Here is a 25132-nt window from a genome sequence, read left to right as displayed (position 1 = left end):
CAGGATTGACAAAGCCTTTTGAAAAGGAGGTGAAACATCTTCTAACTTTAAAAACTAAGTCCAGATGACAGCCCCTAAACCTACTATTATAAAGTAATGAAAATCTATAGTGCTTTTTCTTAATCAAGTTAATTTATTGATTTCTCTAACCCAGCCCTAAAAGATAATGCATATTAAACATTGGTTTTATCTGATGACTCAACTACTGTTCAATTAATCTCCAGTTGGGTTTTTAAACATCCCTAAGACTAGACAATGTTTGAACAGACCTTACAGCAGATAAAACATATTTAACTGTAAAACTCTATACTAAATTGACATTTTTCCTTAATTTAACTGTTGCATGATCTCTCACGGAGGAAAAAAAGACACTCATTTAATCATCCAACTGCAGCAGTGGTTTATTTTCCTTTGATTGGTTTGCATTGGAAGTTGCAAAATGCCCCGCACCCCTTAAACTATTTCCAGACCTAATGTGTTTTCAAAATAATTTAAAGTCCTCTGAACTGAACGGCATTGCACAGTTGCATGAAACCCGGTTTCTACACATCCTTTGATCAAAAGTGACTTCATGATCTCTCTGTTTGCAATCACATGGATAAACGTGGATGGTGAATCTACCATTTATGCACTACTTTCTGTGCATGTGTATTGTTGAGGGTGGGGTTGGGGTCCTGTTTGAAATCTAGACCCCATGTGCACTACCAGCATGTTTGTCCCTAAATTTACTCCCAGCTTCAAAAATAGACCATTTATAAACAAGAACTGATTTTGTGTGCACATCAACTGGATCTATTTGAAGAGGTCAGGGACAGCAGAGCTCAGGGATTGGAGTAGACAGCACTCTCTGGACCAGTGTTTTTCAACCAGTGTGCTGTGGGAGATGGTCAGGTGTCCATTCACTGATCTAAAACATCTCTTTGTTCATACAAACAGGCCCTGATAAAACACTGAGTAGTTAGGAATATGAAAGATCATAAAATATGTTTTTCTTTGTGCTTATTTGATTCTATAAAGACAAGATAAGATTGACGGTACCTCGATTTGGCCGCAGCTTCAGCTCTGTTTTCGGAAAAGTCCCGCCCCTTTAACTGTGTCCACCAATCATTTTTGGAGGCTTAATCATATGTCATCAGTCTGACCAATCAGAAGTGGTTAAAGTCTTGACTTCATTGTTCCGATTAGCTCATAAAGTCTCTCAGTTCCAACAAAAATACCAGCCAAAGCTCGTCTTTAGCGCTGTAGCTTTTTCCGGTTTTAGAACTTGGAAAAAGTGAACAAAACAATGAAGCTCAGAGAAGCAAGTCTGTCTGCCATCTGCAGCAGTTTTCGTACTACATCTCCCATGATGCAAAGGGCTAAAGTGACAGCGTCTCAGCGTAAAATGAGTCTTCTCTGTTAAACCTCTTTAAACCACAGCAGACACACATCAAACAGTTTTTAAATCTTCTTGATGAAATCAGAGGTCAGCAGTTTAGTTCTCCTTCAAGGTTTGTGTTAATTAACAGCCAAACATCCCAGAGTTTGGTCCAAGTCATCTTTCTAACTGAAACACTTTTCTAATAACGTCTGGATTATTTTATATGTTAAACTTAAGAAGTAGTAAAAAAACATTTAAGAAACAGGATTAAGGTTAAGTGGCCAAAAGACACAATTAAACTAGATTCAAACAATTAAATTATCTAAAGAGTTTTCAAATACTTCATCTTTGATTAAGACAAGAGAAAAACTAATACAACTTCAACATGTTCACTTTTTGTGTAGCACAGAAAACATAAATGCAAAGTTAGTTTTTTTGTGTAAATTTTTATCAAACATATTGTGGTCATATAATTGTTCAAAAATTACAGTTGCCTTTGCACTAAAATTGAACTAAATACAAAAATTAATATATCACTATTTAGACAGAATAGATTTTTTGTGAGGTTACATTAAATTGCCTGTTAATAAACTGAAGGTAAAAAAACTAACAGGATAAAATTTCAAATAATTTACCGGTAGTTTAATATTATCACTGAAATCTAATTTAACTTTTATTACAACCTTTAGGAAAAACAGCTGCAACTTCCAGCTTTTTCTGCCACAGTGATCACAAAAATGCATGTGAGATTGTGGAGGGACTGTACATCAATACTGACTGTTAGTTTCTCCTTTTCTCAATTTTTGGATGCTGGTGTTCCGCAGGATTTTTGTCAAGGCAAAAGTGTGCCTTGGCTCTAAAAAGGTTGAAAAACACTGCTCTAGACAGGCCTGCATGGAAGTCTATTTAAATGCACTGCTCCCCTTTTTACTGCTGATCTATTTAATGTATACATGTACCGGTACTTAAATGTCCCACCAGATTTCTGCAGCTCTCATGGAAAACAGTCATGCAAGATTTATGGGATCATTAGGAGAGGTGACGAACTTTTGCATTACTTTGTTATATAACAAAGCAATAAGTGGCTTTGAGATTGTATCCTCTTTTAGAAACCCTGATATTATGTTCCGATTCCACCTATTTAGGCCAAATAATTAAAAAAATACTAAAAAAACAAAAAAGCAAACATCTCAAGAAACTTTTAAAAACTCTTCTTTAGAAAAAATTCTCCTTGCATTGTGATGACTGTCAGCTTGTTTCGCTGCAGCTGAAAGAAGTTGTTGAGATCAGGGGTGTAAGAAAAAACTACCCTGACTTTAACCCTGAACTCGGGCTGAAATCCGCCTGAACTTGCTTACTCTGGGTATGTCGGTTCCAAAAGACCGGATACGCTGTCGCTGCTCTAAAACTTTGGAACTCTCTGCCCCTGTCCATAAGAGTAGCTCCATCACTGACTATTTTTAAAACCCGCCTGAAAACCCATTTTTATGCTCTGGCTTTTAATACAACATTAGACTTCTGTTATTGCTGTCTTGCTGTACTGGTTTTATTGTTTTTATCTCTCTATTTTTAATCTTGTGTTTTAAGATGTTTTAGTGTTGGTTTTCTTTATTTCTCGTGTTCAGCACTTTGTGTCGGCTGCTGTTGATTGAAAGTGCTATATAAATAAAGATGAGTTGAGTTGAGTTGAGTTGAGATGAGTTGGCGTAATTACGCTCGACTTGGTAACCCTGGGTTAATGCACGTGCACTTCAAGTACATGAAGACATTCTCAATGGACCGCCGATTTCCGGAGTCACCATGGAAACGCGCTGAGAAAAAAAGAGAGCGCTATACAGTACGTGAGACAGAAAAGCTTATACCCCCATAAAAAAAAAATAATACGGCTGAGTCAGCAGAAAAATAGTTTCTGTTTGGAGACAAATAACATACAAAGTAAAGCACGAGTTCCTATCTCATGGATTTGTAGTATGAAATTTGTTGTAATTTATAATTTCTCTGACTTTAACAGTAGTTCACTCATCACTAGTGGTGCCAAATAAACTCATCATTCGCTCCCTCCTTCACAGCCATGATGCAGAAAGAATTAAACATAACAGGACACAATAACTCGGCAAAATACAGTAAAACAGCTACAACTGAACACATTTGGTCAGAAACCCACACTTTAACCCAAATCCGTCCAGACAGGCAAAGGGAATGGTATCCCACAATTCATGGGGTGCCGATCTAACAGCAGCACCAAAGTTACACCAACGTAATTGAATTATTTGAATGAAAGTAAAATAACTGTCTGATAACTACGTGTTATTTTTAACCCTAGTGCTATCCTATGACATGACCCTACCCTTACATTGACTTGTTCTCCTTACCATGATAAAGGTGGATAAAGATTTATCTTAACTGAAGCAAGTAATAAAGTTATGTGGAAAAAAGTATTATCTGAGCTTCTTCATCCACTAAATCCTCTTCAAATGGACATGCCATGCTGCTTCACCTCTCTGAAAACAAACTAACCTTCAACTAAACCTGCTCCAGACCAGGTTATGTTCAGAGCATAAGTTGCTATGGCAACTTGACATACCCTGAAACATACCTCCATTTTTGGAACTGAAAGCTGAGGTTATCCGCTTCCTTAGCCTCAAACTTACCGTGGTAACTAGCATAACCTGCTTTCTGGAATACCCTCCTGAGGATGGCAGGGAAGGACGCAGGAAGACATTTAGGAAAGGCTCCCTCTAGTGGTAAATCTCAAATATTTCACTTTTTACACAGACCTGTTGTGCAACTGCATAAATTCACTTTTTCTTCTTTCTTTCATGCTTTCTCATAAATAATAATAACAAACAAACACATGACACTATACTATGTGTTATAATATGTAAATAAGGTACAAATTGTAATAATAATGAAAAAATTAGAATAGTTATTACATATAATGTCTATATGTCCATCCACAAACCTATATAAATGTATATAGCATATCTGACCCTACTTTTTATGTAAAACCCAACCCCAATATTCTTTGAATTGAATGAAAAAATGTGTTCCCAGTGGTCTTTGTTTATGTCCGTTTTTGCCAAAAAAAAAAAACTGTGTTGTTTTCCAGGACATCGTTTTTGCAGACCAGCAGGAGTTCATCAGTAATTTGCCACAGAGTTACTTTGCACTGTTAGCGCAAAGTAAGCCCGGTCCCACTTCCTGTCACCCATTTATTTTTCTCTCCCGCTAGCTTACTCCTTTACGGTCCTCCTTACATTGGCTCCCAGCTGAATTTAGAGTTGATTTTAAAATTTTACCTCTCATCTGTAGATCATTCAATGGACAAACTCATACGTACTTTGATGACCTTTTAATCCCCTATTCTTTGGCCCTGAGGTCTTCAAACCACAAGCTTTTCCAAATCCCCCAAAAATCCACTATAAAACCAGAGTAGACCTTACATTTCAAGCTGTTGCTCCTTGTCTTTGGAGCACCCTCCCTTTGTAATTACATTGAGTGTTTTAAAAGTCAGATCAAGATGTTTTTATTCAGAAGAGCATTTAGTTGATCTAATTTAGTCAATTTTTACTGTGTTTTACTTTGTTTAGTCTGTGATATGTGTATGATGACTTTGTTGTAATTTTCCTCTTTTTACTATGGTAAAGTACTTGTGATTTCTCTCTGAGAAAGATGCTATAGAAGTAAATATTTACTTTACTTACAACACCACTAACCTAACATTACTGGTGAAACCAAAATGCCCAGTGAGAACAGAGCTATCCTGCCAGAGTTTTGAGCCAGATGAGGAAGAGCAGGGAGCTTGTGGCCTGCCCGGCAAAATTTGTGAAATTATAAAAGATATATTTTCCTTACAGCGTTTTATTTTCATCTGCTCTTGATTCACCGTGATATGAATAAAGAAATGCTCAGAAACAGTTTTAATCCTTATTATTTTAATGTATGTACTTGATCATGAGAAAAATACTACAAGAGCTTGTTAAAAAACATTTTTGTTTAAGTGGGTCTAAGTGGATCAATGATTATATGTATAGGCGCAAAGTTAAAGATAGGAGATCAAAAGTTGGCTTTAGGAGCTTTGCATTACGTCATGGGTTAAATTACTCAACATATCTACAGATACGTGTCCTACAATGGACCTGTTGTTAATTGTCATGTGGCCCGATTTGTCACCGTTTCCATTCTGCCACGCCTTCATAGTATAACAGGCGCTAAGCCGTGTTTGTTTATGGTCGCTGTGAGGAAAAGCTGGATGGGCGTGGTTCGCATATGGAAAATATAGCCCCGCCCACATCACGTAAATACACTCAAGTCCTCCATACTAGATAGAACTCCGGGAAGACACCAGGGCATTTGGAGAGCAGTAAGTGTTAAAAATACCTTTAACATATCATTTTTGGTATTAGTTAGTGATACATTTGTTTACACCGTGTGTTTTTTTTTAATGTTGGATGTTTTTTGAGACCGTCGTGTGGTTTTTTGTAACTTCGACGTAGCTTCACCACCTTCTCGCTTTACGTTATCGCTAGTAAGTAAGTACTTCCTATGTAGTCTCTCCATGATTGGTTACGAATTTCTGTCATATTTTTATGAACTGTGTTATGAATGAGTCAACAAAAAGTAAGGTATGTTGTCGAATTAAGTTGAAGTAGCCACGTAATAATATTATCTGTCAGCTAGCAAGCTAGTTTTGTGTCCGTCGGTTATGTTGTGATAAGCCAACACTACTAGCTTACTTCAGTACAGTTTGTTCAACACTTGTGGGTTTTGTCACGACTAATTATAAACTTAAATATGACGTAGGCTGTTTCTCCCCCACGATTTGACATGAACAGGCTGAACATTTAAGCTGAAGTAGCTTTGCTCTTTTTCTGCAGCTACGCTAACGCGCTGCAGTGAACGTTGCTCGAAAGAAGGAAATGGCGAAAAAAAAAAACCGACCGTAGAACAATTTCAATACTATGAAACAGGAAAGTCAAGCTTTAGGACACAATTGGACTAATGTACGTCGGCTAAACTGGAATCCGGGTAATATAACGGCTCGAAAAGGGAGTCAGTGGGTGGAAGAAAAAGACTCAAAGAAATACTTAATAACCACCCCGCATCTAATATTTGCAACTTACATGTTGCATTTTCAAAGCTAGGTAGCCATAACTTCCTGCTGTGCTGTTGGTAGTATTCCAAAAATCCCTTTGAAACTTTCATCAACAGAATCTCTTAGCTTGGGCATTTATTTACAAACAAAACATTTCTCCACAGAGTTGGAGTATTTGGAATAACTGTAATGTTGTTTATAAAAAACAAACCTCTGTTTTTAAGTAGCTGGTTCAATAATGGCATCATTTTCCTCAGTCATCTATTCAAAGAACCTGGGTTGGTATGGAACTACTCAGAATTTATTATGCAGTATAACATCCCAAGAACCGTCTGGGCCTTTGAATGTTATTCAGGGTTTTTACAGCACTCCTCCCTTGACTCTTATTCCTCCTGATGAATTCAAATCTCCTCTATGTAGTTTCTGCTACACTTCTACTAAACAGTTGAGCTCAAAAATCAGAGCTTTCTTCCAGTATAATTTGGTTTCTGTTCCATCAGCTACTTTTTTGGGGCTTATTTTATATCTAACATTGAATGGAAAAAAGTCTTTAGCACAAACATTCTTCTTAACAAACAAAGTCAAAGAAATCTCATTCAAACTAATACACAGGTTTTATCCAGTAATGCATTACTTTACTAAATTTAAAGCTGACTTAAACATCAGTTGTACTTTCTGCCAAAGGAAACCTGAAACATGCTCTCATTTATTCCGGAATTCCCTTTATAATTTATGGAAAAACATCCACAAATTCATCACCAACTCTATTTTTGCTGATTTTCAAATTCATAGTTGAAAATCATAGTTTTGAACGCAAAGATCCAGATGCTTTCTTTTTTATAAATATGTAGTTATTCATGGCTAAATTTCATATTCACAAAAGTAAATTTGCTAATAAAAACCTGAGTTCTTACTGAAATTTGAACTCCAGCAATAATTAAGTCTTTTGGATTAGTGACATAAGTTAACTCTTTTTTTACTCTTTCTTACTTTTAGTTACTTATTTATTTCCTTCTGTGCTTGTTTTATGTGGTTTTTATTGAACCCCAGGTTGTTTGAAAAACTTATATTACTTATCATTTTGTTCTAATTAGTTAAGATTTTCAAAATATCCAAAAAATGTTAAGTATTTAGAACTGTTTTTTTCTCATATTGTATTGTTATAAATGTTGTATTTTTGTATAGTATTTTACAAATGTTCAATCAAAAAAAAAACCTTTTCATTCTCACGCCTTACACCAGGGCTGTCTAATGAGGGGGCAGATTTTCTGTGATAAAAATGTTCGAGGGGCAACTATTTGACTTTACTTTTTTTTTTTTTAACTATTTCAGTAACATTTGACACAAATGAACATTTTATTACATTGGCATACTTTTATATACTCTTTCTTTTCTTCACATAAAAAAGTAGAAGAAAAAACATATACCGGTAAATACTTTTCTCTTTCAAAATTACTGTCATTTTTGTTCTTTCCCTGTTAGCTTGTTTTAGACAGGATGTCTCATCTGCTAGTCCCTCTTGATATTAAACTGCTTGAAAACAGCCATAGTTTTTTGGCATATAAGGCAGATAGTTTCATATTTCACTGAATAAATATGCCATTTTCCCCTTGTCCTGGAAGCAGTGGCCCTCCCTGTCAACATTTACCTTTTGTTTTTACAGTTGACATAAAAATGACCTACAAAGGGTCACGTGGTGATGTAGCTATACGTTTACAACTTCTTACAACGTAATTCAGCCAATCACAATCGAGAAATCCTACATCTAGTTTCGAGAAAAGACTGGGCGTGATTTCATTGTTTTTTTTTGTTTTTTTTTTCATATGAAAGAAGCCTGTGGACCTGTGGAAATTTGAATGCAGGCCACATTTGGACTTTGCCTGGCTTACACATTCAAAAATGAATTTCCTTATTGTAGCTGGTTGATTTGATATGATCGCTGTCTTCCAATGTCATCACATTATTTAAAAATAATAGTCCATATTAAAAAATCACAGATTTAATGGCAATAGTCTTCATACTTGGGATAAAGGTATACAAAGTAATGAAGACTGTTGCCATCTGCTGTGAAAATTTACCCGTTCCCTTCAGATATTAACGCCTCTCCCTTTCTGAAGCTGCATGGTAATATGTTTTTACCGGTTTTGTAAACGAGTTACGCTTTGTAAAAATCCACCAAATAAAAAAAACAAAACATGAATACTTTAGATGTACAAAATAATAGTTTGTGTCTTTTCAAAAATCTACTTTACGTATTTTTCTTGTTGCACATTTTTAAGGATTGGAAGTAGTGCACTTTTATAATTATTCCCCCATACATCTACACAATAAATCAAGATATGGAAATTCCACAATTGCTGCCTCCTGTTGCTTTGCCCCACCCTCGTTATGCCTGACCAATGACTGAAGAGATCTTTAGTCATGTGGTTTTGTTTACAAGCTTTAGTCCGGGACAGGAAAGTTCCCTTGATAGAAGTCTCAATGTTTGACGAGTAATACATAATACATACGTGTGCCATAGGTGTTATCACTAGATATAGAACTTTTTATCAATGCAGCTGCACCAAATTATTATTGTGGATTTTCTAATGACTTTTGGCTTCAGCATTGATTATTATTTCTTTGTTTGTAGAAATGAGTTACCCAGGATACCCCTCTCAGATGGGTGGATACCCCCCACAGCCTGGGGCTTACCCTCCCCAACCCGGGGCTTATCCACCTCAGGCGGGTGGATATCCACCACAGCCTGGCGCATACCCACCACAACCTGGCGCTTACCCGCCTCAGCCTGGAGCTTACCCTCCTCAGGCAGGGGGTTATCCTCCTCAGCCTGGAGCTTATCCTCCACAGGCTGGAGGCTACCCGTCGCAGCCTGGGGGTTATCCAGCAGCACCACCTCCAGGTAAACTATTTGCAATATTCTTAACAAAAAATATTCAGTTGCGTATTTTGGGCTAGTAAAATATCAGAGTGCCCAAAACCGTGATTGAGTGGAGTAAGATGTGGAGACCACCCGCCAGCAGTGGCGTGACAGGCTGCTGCTGATGATGATGAAGAAAATATCAATGTGTTATTGGTTTTCCATTAAAAATAAACTTGTAATTGGATATTTGCCATTGTGTTTTTTGTTTTTTTTTACTCCAGGAAGTTGGGGTGGAGGCCCTGCAGGTGGATATCCATCTATTGGAATGAGCCAGCTATCCAACCCTGGCTACATGGTAAGTTTAGTCCGTAGTAGTGATGGGATTTAGGGCTTTCTAGAGGGAGCTGGGTCTTACCCTTAGCACACACTGCATCCAGTCCAGCTCTGGTGCGGCCGGCAGAGTTTTTGTCGTGTGAGAAGCACTGGTCCTCCCTCTCTGACACTCCGGATCCATTTCTTTGGCTTCAAATTTTGTTCAAAGGCTGGAATTGTCCAAATGTCTAAATTAAAACGACCTAAGCCAGAAATAAAGTCATGTTAGTTTCATGTCATTAGTTAGTTAGTTTTTCATGTTAGTTTGTCATGTTTCATGTTAGTGAGATGTTCCAAAGGTTTGGTTTATCTGTGAAAGTCACAACCTTAGTCAGTAGATATGATGTAGGTGGGTGTTTCCCACCCCCTTTCCTTGAGGAATACTCTCCTGGATGTTTTCAATGCTTTTCTGCTTAAACACCTTATGCAGCTCATCACTAACCTTTTTTCAAACATTTTTCTGTACACATCATTTTGCACTTAACTGCCTGGGGTGTACCCGTCTCTTTATCTCGAAGGCCGGTGGAATATCTTCCCTAATATCCAATCATGGTCCACACAACCCTCACCCACCTAGAGAACAAGAACGCGTACGTTCGACTGCTCTTCGTGGACTTCACATCAGCTTTTAACACCATCATCCCGCAGACCCTCACCCAGAAACTACACACACTTGGACTGAGCCCCACTCTGTGCAACTGGGTCTTGGACTTCCTGACAGACAGACCACAGTCTGTAAAAATCCGCAACGTCTCCTCCTCCCCGATCACCCTCAGCACGGGCTCCCCCCAGGGCTGTGTGCTGAGCCCCCTCCTGTTCACCCTGCTGACGCACGACTGCACAGCGAGTCACCCCAGCTGTCTGATCGTGAAGTTTGCGGATGACACAGCTGTGGTTGGACGCATCTCCAACAACGATGAGTCTGACTACAGGCAGGAGGTGGAACATCTGGAGAGCTGGTGCAGAGACAACAACCTCTGCATCAATGGGAAGAAGACCAAGGAGATGATCGTGGATTTTAGGAAGGACAGATGCCCCCCTCCCCCCATTCACATCGGAGGGGACGCGGTGGAAGTGGTTTCCAGCTTCAGGTATCTGGGCGTGCACATCTCCAGCGACCTCACCTGGAGCACCAACACCTCCTGCCTGGTCAAGAAGGCACACCAGCGCCTTTATTTCCTGAGGAGGCTCAAGCGAGCTGGGATGGGGATCCCAGTCCTGACCTCCTTCTACAGGTGTGTGGTGGAGAGCGTCATGACCTCCTGCATCACGGTGTGGCACGGCGGCTGCTCTGCGGCAGAGAGGAAAGCTCTGCAACGAGTGACCAAAGCTGCACAGAGGACTGTGGGCTGCAGCCTGCCGTCCACCACTGACATCTATACGACCAGATGCAGGAAACGGGCCTCTCGCATCCTGAAAGACCCCACCCACCCCTCACACCCTCTGTTCTCCCTGCTCCCCTCAGGCAGGAGACTGAGGAGCATAAAGAGCAGGACCACCAGACTGAGGAACAGTTTCTTTCCTGAAGCAGTCAGACTGCTTAACTCCAGTTGATCACTGCACCCCCCCCCCCCCCCCCCCTATGGACAAGAAGCTAATTCCCAAGTGCAATATCACAGGGCTGTGCAATACTTAACATAAAATACTGTGCAATTTGAAAAATACTTCTGTGCAATACTCATCAGGAACCACACCATAACAGACTGATATTTACTGACATTATTATTGATATATATTATTTATGTCTGAATGTAAACGGCTGGCCCGGGACCAGAGAGCCTAATTTCGTTTTATCATGATAAAATGACAATAAAGTTTCCTGATTCCTGATTCCTGATCATGTGTTTTTTTTAGCCACAGCCAGGAGGACCCATGCCCCCAAACCAAGGGCCTGCCATGGGATATCCCAGTCAGCCCACCCCTCAAATGCCTGGATACCCCAATGCACCATCACCCAATCATTCTATGCCTGGCTATGGAATGGCCCCAGGACCCATGCCAGGGTACCCGAGTGCCCCGTCTGCAAGCCCCTCCATGCCAGCCTATGGAGGAGGGGCCATGCCAGTTGCTCCTGTAACTGTAAGAGCAATTATCAACATGAAAGGATTCAATATGAACAAATGCTGCTATAAATCTATCAACTTTTTAACATGAATATGCTATTTTTATAAATCAAAAAATATATTTTTCAAAAGCAAACTCATGATTTTGTAATAACACTATTGGCATTGTAATGATTGATCTCAGAAAGGACTTGGGGGAACCATCACTGACTTTCCTGGTGCCGATCCCCTTAAAGATGTGGAAGTTTTGCGGAAGGCCATGAAGGGCTTTGGTGAGTCGTATGAAGTTAAATGATCCTGTTGTAAATAATATTGAAAAAGTAAAATTACTTTATGTGGGAAAAAAGCAGAGATGTAAAATGTTGTATTTTTATTGAATATGGACTTCTAACTTTACAATTATGTCTGTCTTTCTAGGAACTGATGAGCAAGCTATAATTAACTTGCTGGGGAGCCGGTCCAATAAGCAGCGTGTGCCGTTGCTCCGAGCTTACAAAACTTCATACGGGAAGGTAACCGTCTTGCTCATGGTTTAAATAATGTCATGTTTTGGTCACATCGATTTATTTTTTTTCTAAGATATTTATGTACAAGTACGAGTCTAAGATCTCTCACCTTTAGGACCTGGTGAAGGATCTTCATTCAGAATTGTCTGGAGACTTTAGGAAGCTGGTCTTGGCCACATTAAAGACCCCTGCTGAGTTTGATGCATCTGAACTTCACAGTGCCATTAAGGTAAAAAATAAATAAAATAAATAAATCAATGAATAAAATTCTGAACCACCAATCATTAAATGTATTGGAATAAACATTATTGCCATTTGCCTTTTTGCATAAACATTTTTTGTATAAAATAATACATAAAATGTTTTTAGCCTACAGATATTCTCACACTACATGTTGTTTTCATGGCAGGGAGCAGGCACTGATGAGGCCTGTCTGATAGAGATCCTGTCCTCTCGCTCCAATGCTGAAATTAAAGAGATAAATCGGATTTATAAACAAGGTGGGATGCAGCGGGACTCCTAAAGCATATAGCTGTATATTTGTTTCTTCATTTTTTTATTTGTAATTTCAGAATATAAAAAATCGTTGGAAGACTCCATTAGTGGGGACACCTCAGGGCACTTTCGCAGGCTCTTGATTTCTCTTGCTCAGGTATGGCCACTTTTTATCTAAAGTTTATTTGAAGCTACTCTGATGATTTATCCTACTTACTGATTTACTAGCCTGTTTTCTAATTGTGTTTTTGCTGCTTTATGTCTGCAGGGAAACCGGGATGAACGAGAGACGGTGGATGCCTCCCTCGCTGCACAGGATGCTCAGGTCAGTCTTAGTTCTTTGCTTATAGACAACACTCACAGTTTTGACATTTTCTACATTATCTTCTGCTGTTTTCTTTGTGTATTTGGGTATTTTTGTTGAATGTTCAATCAGAGTACAAACGTTGGAGGAAAAAGCATCATGCTGTTCTAAGCTTTTTTTATTAAATTAAATCTAATTTTAGTTCTTAGTTGTTTTTGGACCAAAAAATACAAAAACATTCGGGTGTGTTACATTATTTAACCTTAGCTTTGAAACTTTTAAACTTACTGAAGACTTTTTTTTCTTCTTACTTCTTTTTCTCTCATAGGCTCTGTATGCTGCTGGAGAAAATAAACTGGGAACAGATGAGTCCAAATTCAATGCCATCCTATGTGCAAGAAGCAAACCTCACCTCAGAGCAGGTAGATAATCGTGTACTTCAAAAAAACCTCAAATAAAATGTAATATTTTATAAAGAACTAAATTAGGTATAAATGTTAAGTCTTAGGTTTATTAAAAGCTGACCACAAAGTGAACTGTGGTGTGTGCAGTGTTCCATGAATACCAGAGGATGTGTGGAAGGGACATTGAGAAGAGCATCAGCAGAGAGATGTCTGGAGACCTTGAGAGTGGCATGTTGGCAGTTGGTGAGAATGCATTTCTTCACAACAACAAGAACAAGTTTCACATTTGTTTTTCAATGTAAAGAGAATTTCTTACAGGACATATTTAATCCCACAATTTGCCAATCTAACTTCCAACTGTCTCTATGGTTCCACACTAAATGTAATCAGTGTTTTATAGTTTTTTTTTAAATGAATTTCAAGCTTCTTGTGTCAAGTTGCAATTAATGTTTTTCTTTCATTTGTCTTTTTGCAAACATCTATCAGGCGTATGGTACAGTAACTTATGACTCATGTACATTTAACCACTGGTACTCTTCATCTGTTCTTTAGTTTGCTAGTCAAATGGTGTGGACTGCAGTGTTCAAAGTTAACACAGTTTCTGTGCTTCAGTTTGTTTGTGGAAGTTTTATGGTTTTTTTCTCATTTGCATTTGTCAAAAAGATAACAAAGAATTGAAAGCTGTCTGAATATTTGACCACTAGGCATCTTGCAGCAAGAAAAAATCTGCCTGTTCAGTGGGGCAAAAAAACAAAAATCATATTGTTTTACATTATGAATAATTATTGATTTGCATGATGGGGCATAAAATAAGTATTTTGTTTTGACAAAATTTTCCGTCCATCATTTGTGATGTAACCTTAGTTTAACAATGACAGAGGTGAAATTTTTCCATCCTTCCCTTTTGAAGTGAATTTGTAATAAACATTACCGGTAGCTATCTCAATTTTTTAGGTTTCTAGTATCAGTGACTGTCAAATACTTTTTTTGCCCCACTATGCCACTATTGTCTCTTTAAAAATGATTAATAACGACAATTAAAATTACTTTCTCAATTTTTTTTATTTTTATGCAACAAAGTAATTTCCCCTCAATTTAAATTACTAACAATCTTTAACAGAGGTTTCTGATCAAAACTTATAGGTATGACACCTTGATAGACAGTTCTTTCATTCAAATAATAAAGTTAAATAAAAAAAGTCACAAGATATAATGTTATGTTTTGCTAATTCAATATCCAGAGTAAATACAAATATTGATTCAGCCAGCTTCTGCTCTGTTTTTTTCATTTTCTTTCCCACCTGTGTTACATTCTAATCATCATCTTGTGTTGAGTACATTTGCTGTGTTTTTGGTAGCTTTAGTATTCATATAATAATCTTCCCTCTATGTACATTTAATAACAGACTGTTGTTTTCTGTGTTTCAGTGAAGTGCATTAAGAACACTCCTGCCTACTTTGCCGAGAGACTTTATAAAGCAATGAAGGTTTGATAAGAATTTTCCAAACTTTACTTCAAATTTATAGACACAGTGTTTATACAATGTATGTTTTTTTATTTGATTTGAAATGCTTTATTTCAAGCAATCAAGTAAAAAAATAAAACACAAAAACATTACAATCAGTAGTTATGCATTCATACAAAGACGTATCAAAATTAGGATATTTAGACATCAAATTTAAAGATTGCTTGAAAGGGAGTGAAAGGAAGATAACTTAAACAATCCCACCCCTGTTTTATGTGTTTGTGTATTTGCTCACAGGGAGCCGGGACTAAAGACACTACCCTGATCCGGATCATGGTCTCCCGTTCAGAGGTTGACTTGCTGGATATCCGGAAGGAATATGTCAAAAATTATGGCAAATCTCTGTACACAGCCATTTCTGTAAGTATCCATAACACAATTAATGCATAACATATTCTTTTAGTATTGTTTTTTTTTGGTAAACAAATATAAAATGTAAGGAACATTTATTTTTTACAGGGAGACACATCTGGAGACTACAAGAAGCTTCTGCTGAAGTTCTGCGGTGGCAGTGACTAAAAACAACCAGATATCGAATAAATCAATATTTCTGGAATATCTTTATGCAATATAGACAACTTACAAGCTTGCATGCCATTACAATACTTTTAATGCAACATTTATGAAGTTATACAAATGCCCTCCAGCAGCACATTATTCATTTTCTACTTGTGTTTCAGCTAAAGGTTTCTTTTTTCTTCTTCTTTATAGGTTTACTAAACGATACATTTAATTACAAATGGCCATGAAATGGATTTAAAAGCACTTCAATTTAATTTTCTAATCTATATATTTTATTTTTTTACACTTAGAAAAAACACACACTCACACAGATGTGCCATGGATTGTGATTGTGAGCCATACTGGGCGGAGAATGTAATGTAGGCTTATAGCAGCTTAGTGCCTAAGTCAAATTTAATGTTTGCGTCTATAAATCTATTCAATGAAGAGTGAAAATCATGAACAATTTTGATTTTTAAAAAAAAAGGGGGTCTAATTGCTCGTTTTTTGGAAAAAAATTTTTTTTAGGACCAATAGTTATCTTAGAATACTTCTTTTATTCAACCAACATGGACAATTATTAATGCAAACCTTTGCAAATCTACTGTGGAAAACGCAGTAGTGTCTTCAAATGTCCAATAATGCAGAGAAAAAGAAGCGCAAAGAAACTGTATTTCAACAGGAAAACCAGTAATGGCTGATAAATGTAGACTAAATGAAATATCCTATTTACAGTTTATTTATAAATGTAATTTAAAATTTCATTGAATTTTAAAAAAAGTCAATTTTATTCTCATTGCTAGATTTTTAAATCAGCTTTAACCCCCTCCATTTGATCATTTTTGTGACTTTCACTTCTCAAATCTCTACACCATGTTTGCGTTTAAATATTTAGTTCATTTCTTTGTGATTTATTTAAAGAAGAAACTCCCATTTGTTACTGTTTTATGCTCAGCATTATGTTTTCTTGAGTTTTGATATTTGCCTTCAAAAAAATATCAAAATGTTGTTTTACAGTAGTTTACAGCAGTCAAGGCCTTTTTGGCAATGTCTTTATATGTGGAACATTTTATTTTTAGTTTCTACAGCTTCCCTTAAGTACAGTATGTACATCGGTGTGCATCATTTATGTGGATTCCCACACGATAGTTGATAATTGTGATCAAAATTTCAACTTAGGACGTCTCACAATCAATACTTATGATACCTCACAGGTGGTTCAATCAATAGAGACGGAGAATTTCTTTAAGGCCTGCATGTCCAGCTGTTGCTTCAGGAGCTCTACGCCTTATTAGGTTCTGTTGGCTTCGCTTTAAAAGCTGTGGACCTGCCCTGACTGTATGGATGCAGTGATGCACTTCACTGGCTTCGGCAGGCAGTGTGAGTTAACTCTGCTACAGTAAAGAACCTGGCATAAGCCTCAGGGAATTGATGGCAGTCATAAAGCGGGCCACATTAAATAAGTCTGCAAAGCCAGGCTGAACGACTTTTTCTTTATGTCATGTCTTGTGAAACTGGCTAGAAATGCCAAAAAAATAAAGGTTGGAGGCTTTATCTTTACCTGACTTGTTTTCATAGACTTTATAGGTTCGTCTCAAAAGCTTTGATATATTCTTGTCAATACTCTAACTTTACAATTACTTGACAAATATTTCTGTTCACAAATATTCTTCCAAGAATGTGCTGTCTATTAAAAAGTAAATAGTCAAACCTAAGGCTTTTTTTTTACTGTGTTTTAGTGGTCTAGTGTTGCAGAATATTGCGAAACACATGCTTTAGGTTTTTCCTGTAAGGTTAGAGGGGAAATCAAAGAAAAACTTTATTTCCAAATCCTGCTATTCAAAGTGCTTTACATAAAACAATCAAGTTTTAGAAAAACAAAAGACAAGACATTGAACTAATGTATTGTCTAAAACCCGTACAGTGCCAAGAAACCCCCCCCCCCCCCACACACACACATCGTGGTAAGAAAAGAAATGCAAGTTAGAACTTATAAGTTTTTGCCTTCTTGAGCGCATCACTGCTTCCTTTTGAAATTGAGTTCCCCCTAAATGTTGTCAAGTATTGTTTTTTTTTTTGTAATCTGCCAAACCAAACATCTTTTTCCTGAAAAAGTACAAAAACTGATGTCAACGGTGAATGTAAACTAAACCGACTGTATCGCCTCTAATGTTTCAGACGCTGTTAGTTGAGTCTATTCAGACTGGCAGCAGAAATAAAGCCATAAAAAATCTTCTGTTTGAGACCATAGGCCAAGTGTAAATGATGTATATCTTCCCTGACACTCTCTTCAATAAAAGATAAGGCTAATATCGGCTCCTTTTTGCTTTCTGAAAACAAATCTTTCAAGCAATATGTCAGAGAAGCCCCAGACAGCCAATAAACACCCATTCACTTGTCTAAATAATGAACTCATTCCTGTCCTTCAGATAAAAAGGCTTCAGACTGTCTGTGTGCATCCTCTGCACCAAGATGCAGACACAATCACCCAGTCTCTGTCAGCAGCAGGCATCCACTTCCCTTTGATGTGAATGAATTGTAATTAATTTTTCATCTGAGGAATAGCACATGGTTGCACAAGTTATAGAGCCAGCATGGCAGCGAGACCGAGCAGACAGGGGGTTGTAGATGTCAGAATGAGATACGGCGCATGCATGAAAAAGGGGCATATGCTTTCAGAGGTGTGTCTGCAGAATCATGCTTCTGTGCCAACGGTCCTCTCTCAGGTGTGGAGTGCAAGCAGAGTGCAGCCATCATTATCATACGGTATCTCAAATTCATTCTCTGATTTGCATTTCATATCTTCACCTATTGCTCATTTGTTCGTGAGGGTCCCGTCCGCTCACATCTGATCCCTTACACAGAAGGTATTCTCTGAAATTGGTGGCAGCACAGCATGCCGCATAAGCCTGAGGATACAGCAGCAGTATTATGCAGGGGATGAATATATCACATATATTTATATCTTAATGTTATTATAGAAAATGCTTTATTGAGATACCTGATTTGAAGGAACATCAAAAGCATAGAAATCATATCAATAGTAGTTTTAATGGGGTCTGACTAATAATTCTTATTTTATGCACAATCATATACATTTACGCAATCTAAATGACAAAAGGAATGTCAAACTGATTAAAAGCTTAAACGTTTTTATTTTAAATGTGAGAATTTATTTTTATGTTCAAAGGTTTCCTTGAATAGAAAGTTACATATTTTTTCTGTAAGTATCCTCTTCAATTCTCTTAAAAAGAACTTATTGAATATAAAACACATTTACGGAGAAAAATAGACAAGTGTATCCAAAAGACAGCAATGACCACAGCATGTTCACACAGAACAATTACAGCAAGGGACATGTGATTAAAAAATGGCAAACATCGAATAATAAGGAAAAATAAACAAAAGAAAAAAATGCTTAAAAAACCTTATTAAAAAATTCAGTGATAAATCCCCCTAAAATTGGCAGAAATCTGCCTTATTCTGTTTTTATGTATATACAATTTGTTTTAAAAGGTCATACATAACAGTATTTTGTATGTTTTATCAAAACTAAAATAGATACTGAATATATCTATTTATTTATCTACAAATATGATTTTTATTCCTTTTTAATTTACTATTTCGTTCTAACTTGTTCCAGAGATCAAAAGAAAATGTGTAATGATGGAAGAGGTTTAGTGCAGATTCAGGAGATATTGCAAAAGCTACAGTTACTTTCAGTCTGTGAAAGTGTTGCTAAAGTTGATCAATATTATGTACAATTTTCTTTGACTTTATTTTTAGTGCCACATTTTTCAGGCAATAATAACCAACCACCTCTTATTCCTTCTCGATTCTCGCTTCAAAAAAACACATACACAGAACATGTAGACACGTGTATCCGAAACACGATTACATTAGTTTAACACACAAAACAAATCTCTTTTCATGGACATATGTTTTTTATTTTTTATTTTTTCCACTGACGTACCACATAGTAATGTTTACGCCCATTGAAAAATATGGGTGTGTTTTTGTTCAGGGACCGCCCCCTTTTTACCATATACGGTAATCGAACCGAACGTTGATTGACACAGAGCAGCAGCTGCTGAGTTGCTCAGACATGGCGGAGGATACAGTGTAACTGTGGATTAGCGGAGGAGTTACGTGAGTTTTCCCAGCAGTGGAGTCGGCAAGGGACGCGTGAAACGATGCAGAGGAAGAGAAAAACGTGTTCGTCCGAAGCGAACTGTGAGGGGAACCGGAAAACAAGCTGAACTGCTACAAGCTAGTCTAGTGAGATGGCAAAATGTATCGCTGTTTAGTGCAGTCAACAGCCCTGGGCAACAAATATGGCTTCTTGTGCCTTTCTCAGTATGCTATAAAAATTGTTCTCCCGTGCGACCTAATGCCGTGGTGGCTCCGGCGAACTTCTGCAACCCGTGATAAGTTCAGTTCCGAAATCGCTCGGTACTTTTGATCGGAAAGGACCTTCCATCCACTCCGCCGTCCGCGTTAGCTGGAAAGCTACGGAACTACACCGAATAGCAATGGAGCCAAAGCACAAAGAGTTGCTCGACCAGTGCCACCAGAACTTATTGGAGTCCATAACCGATGCAGATCGAGTTATCGAGCTGCTCATCGTTTCTGGTACCTTGACTCAACTCGACAGGTTCGAACTGGACCAGAACTGTTCGTCCAGCGCCGAGAAAGTCGACCACCTATTGAAGATGCTGATGAACAAGGAGAACGACCATTTCTCCGACCTGTGTGCGGCTCTGGAGAAGGCATACCCCGACCTGTACGCCTCCCTGTTCGGCCACAACGGTGGGGGACCCGTGGACCACTCCACCGGTAAGACCCTCACTGGAACCCGCCGAACCATCAGCCCAGAGAAAGCCCTGCACAGCCAGGCTCCACGGTGAATGCTCTCTGGGTGGTCTGGTGTAGGAGGTCTGCGTGCAAACGTTCCTGTCCACTGAAAACGAAATAAATAGTACTTCTCCTTGTGCATTGGAGGGTCAGAACATTGCATTTTTCTCAGACAGTCATTGTTAAAACTTACTAAATGTGTACTAGAGAGCAGAACTTGATGTCTTAAGTTGACTTTTTTTTACATTTTATTTACACCACCATTGCTATTTAAGTACTGCATTGATCTAAATCTCTGCAATATTTCAGGGTGATTCAACCCCATCACAGGCCCCCCATTTGAAATCAGTTGTATGACGTGGTTTGTGCAAAAGGTACCCTGACTTGTTTCCATAACAACGGGTGTGCTGACATGTTGGACAGTATAAACCCATGCCTGCGTGCATGCTGAAGCCAAGCTTCGGAAGATCTTCTGGATTCTGGAGAAATCCTGCATATGTGGGGTGCATTTAGACAACTCAACCATTCAGAATTTGTTACTGGTGTCTCATTGATTATTGACTCTGTCCTTGAAACAATCCCCCTGACTTAAATGGTTTTGGTTGCTGTTCATGTAGAGATGAAGTCAACCAAATGTAAAAAAAAACAAAACCGAACAGAATCTTGTTTTGCTTTGTTTCAAAGATTCACTTACCTCATGATTCGGTTTAACTGTGTAACATACGGTTCAGTTTTCCATCAAGAATTGTGGCATCCCTTAAGAGTAGATGACTCTCAGTTAGTGTAGTGCCTTTAAGACCCACTCCAATCATCTTTTGATCTATTGCTATAATTATGCCGATTGTAGCCAAAATCCCTGATTGTTTTGTTTTCTAGAACATAGTTTCTGCAGAGAGGCGGTAGTTCATCAGAAATTCACCTCTGAGTTGTGGGCGGGACTCTTGGAGAGGAGTATGCCTGGCTCCGCTTCCCGTCATCCGTTTACACTCTCTCCTGCTAATTTACAGCCTCACAACCCCAACTTAACATTAACGATGCAACACAAATGGCGAGCAATACTGAAGCTATCCAGCTGTACAGCTTTGAGCCAGATGCCATGTCAGATGAGGAGAACTAAGACAAACGTGGATCTATTTGTCTACAAGTGGATGCATCATAATGTAGTGGAGCAGGGAGTTTGTGGCTTGCCGTAGTAGCTTTTATGTCACAGCTGCAAGCTTTATTAAACAGCATTTTTCCTCCATCCTGAGAAAAATGCCTAAAGAAAATGTTAAAAATACCAAAATCACAATTTGCAGTGAAGTGGGTCTTCAAGGGCCTAAATCGAGGATCTTTTTTTTCCACACTAAACACCTATTTTGACTATATTATAGATTTGACCTTGTGGTTTAAGGAAATTACGTGATGACTCTCATTCACCAAGTAGTTCAATGCCAGCAGGCACAACTTTTCCGGGAGTGCTGAGTTGGTTTCTGGCTGTTCTGCTGACGGGATCACTAAAGTACTGAGTGTTGCTGCTGCTGATGCATTCACCCTGCAGTTCTTTACCTGCTCCTACCTGCAAAATTGGTCGCTCGGTTTGCCCATTGATTTCTTTGGCATGACTTGGCAATGTGGGTTAAAGTTTTGCTGCAGTTCTTTGGCCTTTCTTGGACCATTTAGCATTTCTCTTTACATCGTCCCCGTTTACGGAGTCGTAACAGACCTGAAAGTTGACCTGCCCTGTATTGGAGAAGAGTGTGCGCACAAGTAGTGAGTCTGGATTGTCAGCCTGGGGTTATTCAACAGAGGATTAGGCCCTGCTTTGCCCCTCTTTGGTGTAAACTTTCTTTGTGAGGCATGCTTTATCATGCCTCTGCAGTCTGCTTATATATTTTTTAGCTTAGCTTTTGGCTCCCTCTGTTTTTACTTCAAACCATAATGGTTTTCTTTATTGTTTTGAGTACAGCGGTTGGGCTGATGTGATTATTGTTTCAGTGTGACTGAAAACAAGCTGCTGGCTGATAACCTTCAGCAGAAGAGGCTTGTAGAGGCAGCTCACGGGGATGAAATCCTCCGAGCTGTGGTGTGTCAGTGCGCGACGCTGGCTGTGTGTGAAGAGAGGGAATCGGTGTGATGAGTTTTGCTGATAGCAACCCACTCTCGGCTTGTCCTTCCCCCTCATGCTGCCTGCCCGCTCTTGTTGTCTGATGTGCTTCCTTTGCCAGCTGAACCGCCAGCCACTCGCGCATTCGGAATTGGGCGCGCTGGGAAAAAAAACAAAACAAAACACAACACTTTTTCGCTCCAAAGGAAGAAAAAAAAAAAGCTCACACATTAATTCTCATTTTGCTCCAAGCTCAGACTCTATAAAATGTAGTGCTTATTCTGCAGTTTGGTGCACAAGAATGCAAACTGTCTTGTTTTGCCTGGTTTACGCTTGAAAACTGTTACTTATAAGAACATTTGATATAAAATAGCAAAACATTTGCATGCTTTCATTTGCATGGGTTGATTTCACGCATTTGCATGTGCAGTCATCTACAAACGCCACACGGACATCGTTTTTATTTATTTTTTGGTTAAACCCACAGAATGGAATAATAGAGATGTACCTTGAACAACCCCTCCCCCTCCAAGTTGGTCTCCAGGGTCCATGACAGTGATTTAAACACACTCCGAGAGGGGAGCACGATTCTCCTTGACACTCTGCATCGTCCACAATCTGCTTCTTCTGCTTGCAGTTCCTTTTCTTGTCGTCGTCTTTCCTTGCTTTATTTTCCTCTTTTCTGACTCCCCATCTATTCCGTTTGACAATTTTCTCCAATTCCTCAACTGATTCCGTCTGTTAGAGATGCACCAGAAAGACAAGAGAAGGGTAATAGAAAGCGGGGAGTAAGAGGAAAGGCAGACAACAGGCCTTTTGTTGAGGAGTTGAGCAGGCCCAAAGTGCAGAGTCAGCAGCTTGCTCTGTGTATTGCAGCCTAGGACATTGGCCAGTGTTTATGTGTTGTTGGAGGGGGTGCTCTCCTCTCTGTCAATGAGTTTCTGTCCCGTTCCATAAACCACAGTGGTCTCGCAGACATAGTTAGGACCTAGGTGCTCCATCTTGGCTTCTTTAAGTCACTTCTTTGTCCTGTCAGTGTCAGTCATTCAGTAAAAGTCGCTCACCTCGTCCCCCCATTATGTTTCCACATACCCTTTTTCTATTTTATATCTGACTTCGTTTTTGTTTTTAATGTCCACTCCGATCATCTATTGATCTATTGTAAAAGCGCTCCCAGTGATCTTTTATGATTATGCTGTTTTTAGCCAAAACCAAAAAAAACTGTCGTTTTCTTAGACATAGTTTTTGCAGAGCCACAGGAGTTCATTAGAAATTCACCTCTGAAATGTGGGCTGAACTGTTGGTGCGGTGTAAGCCAGTGCTCATTTCCCATCATCCCTTTGTTTACACTCTGTGGCTTACAGCCCCGCACATCCCCAAGTTAACATTAGCAGTGCAGCCAAAATGGCGAACAATATCGGAGCTATCCAGCCAGATGTCTGCTGCGGTGAGGAAAACAAAGACATACATGGATCTATTTGTTTGCGAGTGGATGCATCAGAATGGAGTAGAGCAGGGAGGTTGTGACCTGCCCATTGTAGTTTGTACATAACTACAATCTTCTTCCAACAGCATTTTTTCGTCCGCTCTTGACTTACGATTTAAAAAAAGACTCAAAAACGCAGATTTATGTTTATTTTCCTCATGATTATAAATTTATTTTCCTCCATGAAAAAAAGACCACAAGAACATGTAAAAGCACCAAAAACACATTTTCTGTGTCTATAAAGATGGAAGGGAAGCATTAAATGAATTTGTCGCCCCTTTAGGTTTTTCTTACCCACAGTCGAGAGAACAATAACGGCACTTTATCACCGTATTTAACCCTTCACTGCACTTCACTGTAAAGGAAAATTTAAATGTCCTTCAGTCATATGAAGGTATGTAAAAATTCCACCACACTACCAAATTTACCTCTCCAGTAACCCAACCTTTCATTTCAAAACCATTTATGTCTGCACAGGTCGAACAACGCAATCAGTCCTTCTTAAGGCCAGTCAGCCTTCTTTTAAATGTACAGATGATACTTTGAAGGGTCAAACACTTGTTGAAAGACTATCACACATTAGAATGGGAAATGCAGCACAGGAGGTTACAGTCTCCACCATAAGTCTGTGCCATTGAACGAGGAGCAGCTCGTCGTCTGTGTGGCTGAGACACGGTCTACAATGAATATACATTAAACCTGCGTTTGTTCATGTTAAAGACATTTTAGAGCATGGGATCACTTCCAGTATGCCAAATATTTTGTTGAACTTTTTTGACCAAATTTGATCGATTTCAATATATCTAACAATAAATCAATTTTGTTCTGAAAAAAACGACTAAAAAGCCTTTTTTTCCCCAAACTGAATGAAGATGAATTGTAACAGAAAAGTCATCTTTCAGCCTGACAAATCCCAGAAATGGATTCAAAGGAAAGTTTATTGCATGGTTTTGATCCATTGATATAACATTTTTCAAGTGAATTTCAATTTGAGTAATTGATTCCCCTTTTTTATGATAGATTTTTTAAACCCAGCTCCACTAAATAAAATGATTGTAATAAAAAATGACATTAATAAAATGACTTACTGGGCATGTTAAAGGAAAAAAAAAGTACAGAACCCCCGGTAACCTTGTATTTTTGAATTCAGGTACTCCGGTAAGTCATTTTATAAATTAATTTCCATAAATGTATTCACTGATTTAGCAGATCCTACA

The 25132-nt window shown here is 38.5% G+C and overlaps 2 protein-coding genes across 8 annotated transcripts in view; both read left to right on the top strand.

Moving 5' to 3' along the window:
- The first annotated feature begins 5597 nt into the window (after nt 1-5597).
- Nucleotides 5598-17799, top strand: LOC101174691 (annexin A5). Of its 3 annotated transcripts, none has more exons than XM_020709550.2 (15): nt 5598-5723; nt 9088-9357; nt 9600-9673; nt 11551-11769; nt 11938-12025; nt 12171-12265; nt 12375-12488; nt 12669-12759; nt 12832-12911; nt 13023-13079; nt 13387-13480; nt 13610-13705; nt 14891-14949; nt 15226-15348; nt 15448-17799. In XM_020709550.2, exons 2-15 carry the CDS (start codon nt 9090-9092, stop codon nt 15505-15507), a joined length of 1518 nt encoding a protein of 505 aa, XP_020565209.1. In that variant the 5' UTR covers nt 5598-5723; nt 9088-9089; the 3' UTR covers nt 15508-17799. The 3 variants fall into 3 exon arrangements, with proteins under 3 accessions (XP_020565209.1, XP_011482725.1, XP_011482726.1); XM_011484423.3 differs by having other exon boundaries at nt 11545-11769; XM_011484424.3 differs by lacking the exon at nt 5598-5723 and adding an exon at nt 5787-5888 and having other exon boundaries at nt 11545-11769.
- Nucleotides 17800-19563: 1764 nt separating this feature from the next.
- LOC101174943 (disks large homolog 5) overlaps nt 19564-25132 on the top strand; it is a 39031-nt gene continuing 33462 nt past the window's right edge. For 4 of the 5 annotated variants that reach the window (XM_023963102.1, XM_023963099.1, XM_023963101.1 and 1 more), the window contains exon 1: nt 19564-20325. In XM_023963102.1, coding sequence (XP_023818870.1) covers nt 20022-20325 — 304 coding nt within the window. In that variant the 5' untranslated portion in view covers nt 19564-20021. The remainder of the gene's footprint in view (nt 20326-25132) is intronic. The other variant, XM_023963100.1, reaches the window with a different exon arrangement.

The sequence above is a fragment of the Oryzias latipes genome, chromosome 15 (genome assembly GCF_002234675.1).
Source record: "Oryzias latipes chromosome 15, ASM223467v1".
Taxonomy (NCBI): Eukaryota; Metazoa; Chordata; class Actinopteri; order Beloniformes; family Adrianichthyidae; genus Oryzias; species Oryzias latipes.
Note: the sequence above shows the minus strand (reverse complement) of the source record. Positions and strands in the feature narration are given on the sequence as shown.